A 6417-nucleotide genomic window follows, 5' to 3' on the forward strand; every position below is an offset into this window, starting at 1 on the left:
AAATCAACTATTGAGGCTGGATCGGGTCCACGGACCCATTTACCAAAAAGCATTCCCCTCATGACTCATGAGACTAGTAAAAAGGCACGGAAGATGGCACGAAGGATGCGTACAAATAACCAACGCGTACGGACACCCTTTCTGTGTATATTCCCCGTTTCAGAGCAGCTGATTACGAAACGCCCCTATAAAAGCGAGGAATAGGATCTTCCCCAAGATCCAAAACATAGAGAGCAGAAGCTGCAAAGAATATTCCTCCCTTTTTCTCCTCCCAGTTCTGATGAGACTGGAGATGCAAAAACCACCACCACCACCTCCTCCTCCTCCTCCATCTCACCATCTGGAGGAGGAAGAGGAAGAGGAAGAGGAAGAGGAGGAAGAGATGGTGGCAGAGGAGGAGATGGAAATGGCGTCTCCCGAATTCGTCAGCTGTGACGGCGCCGCCGCCGGCGGAGGAGGAGGAGGAGGGGAGCAGCAGCTGTTTGTGCCGCCGCTCAACTTCGCGATGGTCGACCACGGCGTCTTCCGCTCCGGCTTCCCCGGCGTCGACAACTTCGGCTTCCTTCACTCGCTCCGCCTCCGCTCTGTCCTGTCAGTAGACCACAAAAAAAAAAAAATCTAATCCATGGCTGCTGCTCTCTTTATATAGAGGTTTAACTTTTGATTTATTTATGTTTGTTTATTTTTGGGGTGTAGGTGTCTCTGCCCGGAGCCTTACCCGGAGGCGAACATGGAGTTCCTCCGGGCGAATGGGATCAGGTTGTTTCAGTTTGGGATCGACGGAGCCAAGGTTGGATTCATGGTTTTCTCCTTCTCGCTCTCTTCTTATATGCGCAACTTTCGTTTCCGAAGCATTTGCACAAAACGAATTGTCGAAACATCTGTTCTGTTTGGTTCCGCTTTCGCTTCCGCCTTTAGCATCCGCGGACAAATAGAAGGGTCTGCCGAAAAGAAATGAGATTCAATTTTGGTGCTTTTGATTCCGCTGCTGCAGAAAGAAATTATTAGAGGGCATTTTAGAAGAAACATAATACTAGAAACCAACTTTAACAAATTCTCTTCCAAATTGGATCCATTTCTTCTGGACCTCAGAATCTTAGTCAGTTTTTCTACGTCCCAAGCGTTCCGCCGGAGGTAGCTGTTGCTGAAAGTAGAAGCAGAAGTGGGACCGAACAGACACTACATCGTAATGTTTGTATATATATATATATATATATATATATATATATATTTCTTTGCTTTCCTCTATTTGAAAAGAAGTTTCCTACCCAAAACATTCCATAAATGTTACTTTTCTTGTCCAATATCTAATCCTTATCTTATCGTGCTAAGTTACGTTAGCTACGTTCCAACTTTTTTTTCTTCTTATGTTTATCGTCTCTTTCTAATGATCAGGATCCAGTCCATTCCAATTATATATTCTTTGAAACCAGGTCTTGCTCCCAATGATATTTATCTTTTCCGAATCGAACGGAATTATGTAACATAATGTTTCGGGTACGAAACCTACTCCGATATAGTTGTAGCCGATTTTTCTACAGGAGAACTCAAATAGATAAGACCTTATGGTTGATCTTTCTTCTGATCCAAGCTAACGTAAAAAAAAAGAAAAAAAATAAAAGCTTTACTAACTGATTCAAACGTAGAAAAATTTCATTGCTTATGCGTTCGTTTTTCTGCATACATATCCTTCCTTATCTGCTGCTCTTTTGAATAGCCTTTTGGGTGTCTTACATACAGTTCTTAAATGAAGAGCTGTCTTTTAGATGTCAAATTTGCATGTTTACCAGTACCTTTCCATTCTCTTAAAATTTGCATAAAATTGGTCATTTAATGGTGCTGATGCAGATTTAGACTTCTCATTCTGTTGCTTTCAGTGAGTATTTTATGTTATTTAATTTTATTTTTTTGAAATTCTAGGCAAGTTTCAAAATTTCTTGAGCGTATTGATCATTCACAGCCGTGCTTTTCTAAAGGGCTACATAGCTGAAGTATTATTTTGTTAACATTATAAAAGTAAGAAAGTCTTGAAGTACTAACTGTTAGAGATTTATCAGAGAATCAATTTTATTTTAACTCTACCATCAATAGTACGAACAGTAGATGTGATTTTTAGCATATTAATATGGTGTGCACGAAAACATTAGGCTCTTAGGAGAGCATCTAGATGTTAAATGTGCAGTCTCTAATTCGCGTACATCGTACTATTTAGCTGTTTTTATCTTATTCACTTGTTAGCTCTAACTGATGGGAATATTGCTTTGTGATCATGTGTCAAAACTTCTAGGTGAATGTATTACTTTGATTGTCTCTGATCTTTTAATAAGCAACAAATGCTACATGCAATATTTGGCCTACAATTGTTAATGAAAGTATTCAGATTGAGTTCTAATTGGAAATAGGAGGAACATGAATACAGCCCTAATTGTTCTTTGGATGACATGGGGTTTCTTTAGATCTCAGTGTAGTTCGCTGATTGTGAAATTGGGAAGCTTGGTTTATGCGAACGCAATATGTAAATGCACCACATAGCAAGGTTTAAAGTGCTACCCTGTGTCGTACGGCACGGGGCGGCACGTGCCCTGCACGATACGGGGGGTCTCGAACTTCCCTCCGTGCCGCGCAGCACCGTGCCGGACGAGACAGAGCGGTACGGTGCAACGTGCCATGGCACAGTGCCATGCTGGCACTATGCTTTTTTTTTTTTTTTTTTTTTTTGCTTTTTGTTTCTTTTTTTTTTTGTTCTTTGGGGTATCCAAAGTATTCTGGGTACCCCACGCCCCACCTCCAAAGATATTGCAAATCGAAAATTTATTTATTAGGTAAGTCAAAAAAATTATAATTTATATTTTTTGTTTATCAATATACGGACAAAAGATTTGTCCGAGCCCTCCATTTCCACTGTAGATATCTATTTTTTCTTTACAAATTATTTTTATCAAAATTTGTCGCACCACGAAATTTTTGGCGAATTAAGGGAATAAAATCGAACTCAATAAACAAATTTTGAGCCATATCAAACATAAAATTTTATTTTTGCGCTAGAAGATTGAAAATACTGATAAAATTAAAAGCTAAATTAAATCAATTGATACTTAAATTATTTAATTTATTTGTCATATAATTTATTGCTTAATTTTTTTGATAGATCTACTAATTTTTTGAAAAAATTAATTAAAAAAAATACTTTTTTTCAAATACTTTTTAAAATAATTTTTTTCAAATAAATTTTTTTTTGTATTTTATAAAAGAAAGACTATAATATGGTCAAAAGAAACAAAGAAAAAAAGATATCTTTGCATTTTAAAAATTCTAAGTTGTAAAAATTTTTATTCTGCATCAGTAGGTATAATTGTACTTTACATACAAAAAAAATTACAAATATATTAATTGATGAGTTTAGTAAGCTATACATAGCAAATATTCATAATTATTTGATTAAATCTTTCAAATAATATTATAAGAGCTTATTGGAATAAAAAAAAACTGAAATAAGTCCGTGCTAAAGTGTGTCAGTAGGAGGTCGTGCGTATCCATCGGCACGCAAGCGTACCATGTGTCGGCATGCAAGTGTGTCGGTGCCGTACCGTGCCAGGCAGACAGCGGCACGCCTCGGTGCCACGGTACTTTAAACCTTACCACATAATGTTATGGTTATTCCATGTAACCACTTATTCGAGATATTTAAATATCTTATTAGTTTTCAGGTAAATATAGTCAAAAGATCTCTCTTGTGGATGTTTTTTTTATACAAAATAGTGGTGGGGACTGCTAACACTAAAGCATCTTGCCAGATGCTTCTCCGGTTGTGATTTCTATCATCATTTTGAAACATCCGAAGAGGAAGCTCTACAGGACCTTCAAGATTTTTGAAACCTTTCAAAACATAGAAGTGAGTACATTTGAACAATGCGTTCCTGAACTACACGTAGCTAGTTTCTACTTTAGTTTATGGAGACTAAGGATTCGACAAGTGGCATAGAATTTAAGGACGGCAAGCCCTTCTAACTGATAGATATGTGTCTTTTCTAGATTTCATAGAATAACTTTGTTGTCAGGCAAAGATGAACTTTGCTGTAACTCACAGTACTTTCTGACATAACCTGTCTTTAAAGTGCAACCATTCATATTAGGAAGAGGAAGGACTTTGCTTCTGACAAATTTAATTTGTGAATTTCAACATTTGGCTATTGGAACGAGGTGCCAAGTTTTGTGCTGGGAGCAACTCTCAGTGCTCTGTATGAAGCAGAATCAGCTTTTAAGGCAATCATCAGAAAATTACTGTTCATCCAGAAAGATTTCCAGCTCCTTACAATTTATACTTCTTTCAAAAAATTTTGAGGATCACTTACTGAATTCTCCTTGACCATAAAACATTGTTACTCATGGAACCTATGTCAACTTTGTGCAGTTTCATCACCCATATTTTGTATCGATTCTGTTGTTTTAGTTTTTATATCACTGTCTGTTTGCAGCTGTGACATGTTTATTTTGAAGTGACAACATCAGTTGCTGCTGTTTGTCTTTTGTTGGTACTTACTGGCAAAAGAGATTGTTTCCCTCTTGTGTCTAGATGCTATAATGAAAGGGCCAAACCTTTTGTTCTCCCTTTGGAAGAGGACTAACAGCAGAAAACCATGGTAACAGGCCCTGTACCGGGATGACTCAGTATGTTCGGCCTAACCATATGATCTCGATTTGGATTCCGGTCCATTAGTATTAGGGTTAGCAATAGACAGTGAAGGTTAGTTATCTGTCATGTTAGATCATTTTATTCACTTGCTTTCACATTGTCAATCTGAACTTACGCCCTTGCTTAATGGGACCCTTTGCTTGTCAACCTTCATTAGCTACATCATTGAGTAAATTATTATTACTCCAAGGAACTTAGCTTTTTGATCTTCATCTTACCTATTCCAAGTCATTCTCATACAACAGCAGCAAGTGTTACAAACTGCAAACTCGCATGGAGAATCCTTGATTATTGCTAGAAAGAATCGGTTAAAGTGGTTTCTGACTGTCTTTCCTACATGTGTCAAGTTGGCCAGCCAAACTACTAGATATCTTACCTAGTCATATGATAATTGCTATCTTATCCAAGTTTGGCTGCAGCTCCAGCCCAAAACTGATCGCATGATAAACACATGATGCCACACACACTCTCGCACAGATACAAGGGGCCATTAACCCAAGAGGATGGTGATGGAGGGGTGTGGAGAGAGATCGAAGTGGTGGTTATGATGAATTCTTTATGAATAAGTAAGTGGACAATAAAGATGAATTCTTTATGAATAAATAAGTGGAGAGAGATCGAAGTGGTGTTGTAATTGTATCATCTTTATTGTTTATTAATATAAAGTCTCTTCTATAGCAGACCTGTAGGCACTCGATGAATTCACAAATGTCGAACGAAGCTAAAAATAAGAAACAACACATTGAACAACGTTTTTTACATGCATCTCAGTTATATTTTGGCGAAGTGATGATTGAATTTTACTGATAAAGACAATCAAGATGCTGCAAATCGATCCTAGATGCCGAGGGAGCTGCTAATGTGCAACATCTGTTCTTTTGGTGTTAGATCTTAATTGATACACAGCCAACAGTTTGCTTTTTCTCTATCTGTTTTACCTATGCATGTATTAAACATATATGCCCCTACAGGAACCATTTGTGAACATTCCAGAGGAGACAATTCGCGAAGCTCTCAAAGTCGTTCTTGGTATGTGGCACACATTATCTATTTCACTCCTTTGTCAGATTTTGGCTTGAGTAAGTTGCAAAGACTTTACACCAACTACTAATCTCTATTGCAGATGTTCGAAATCACCCGGTGCTTATTCACTGCAAACGAGGAAAGGTAAAAATTTAGATTCAATTTTTTTTTTTCACCACTAATAGTGTTTGTTATATATCAGAGCTCAATTTTGTTTTTAAACTTTATTATTTACCTGTCCAGCATCGAACCGGTTGTGTGGTAGGATGTTTGAGAAAGCTTCAGAGGTGGTGCCTCTCTTCAATATTTGACGAGTACCAGCGTTTTGCCGCTGCAAAAGCTAGGATTTCTGATCAAAGGTTCATGGAGCTGTTTGACATCTCGAGCTTAAAACATTTATCGGCCACATTTTCATGTTCCAAATGCCCATAGATGGTTTAGGGAAAACCGCCTTTTTCGTTATTAGCGGAGACTTCAAGTTCTAATGATAGTCGGGATCTATCAATTCCATGAACATTGCAATAAAAGTAGAGAAGAATTCTTTTTACTTGCATACCATGATTATGGAAGAAGATACTCTATAGGATATACTGTGGCAGTTTTAAAGCCAGCTTATGTGAGCCTTTTCTTTCAAATGCAAGTTTGTTTGGGTGTTTAGCCATTTATGAAGAAAGTATGAAGGGATAGTGCAATTTGTCGTC

The 6417-nt window shown here is 37.6% G+C and overlaps 1 protein-coding gene across 1 annotated transcript; it reads left to right on the plus strand.

The window, feature by feature from the left end:
- Nucleotides 207-6417, plus strand: LOC109724974 (probable tyrosine-protein phosphatase At1g05000). The gene is made up of 5 exons (XM_020253992.1): nucleotides 207-591; nucleotides 697-790; nucleotides 5665-5722; nucleotides 5817-5860; nucleotides 5960-6417. The coding sequence occupies exons 1-5, from the start codon at nucleotides 281-283 to the stop codon at nucleotides 6146-6148; spliced, it is 696 nt and encodes a 231-aa protein (XP_020109581.1). The 5' UTR covers nucleotides 207-280; the 3' UTR covers nucleotides 6149-6417.

This window comes from Ananas comosus, linkage group 19 (assembly GCF_001540865.1).
Source record: "Ananas comosus cultivar F153 linkage group 19, ASM154086v1, whole genome shotgun sequence".
Taxonomy (NCBI): domain Eukaryota; kingdom Viridiplantae; phylum Streptophyta; class Magnoliopsida; order Poales; family Bromeliaceae; genus Ananas; species Ananas comosus.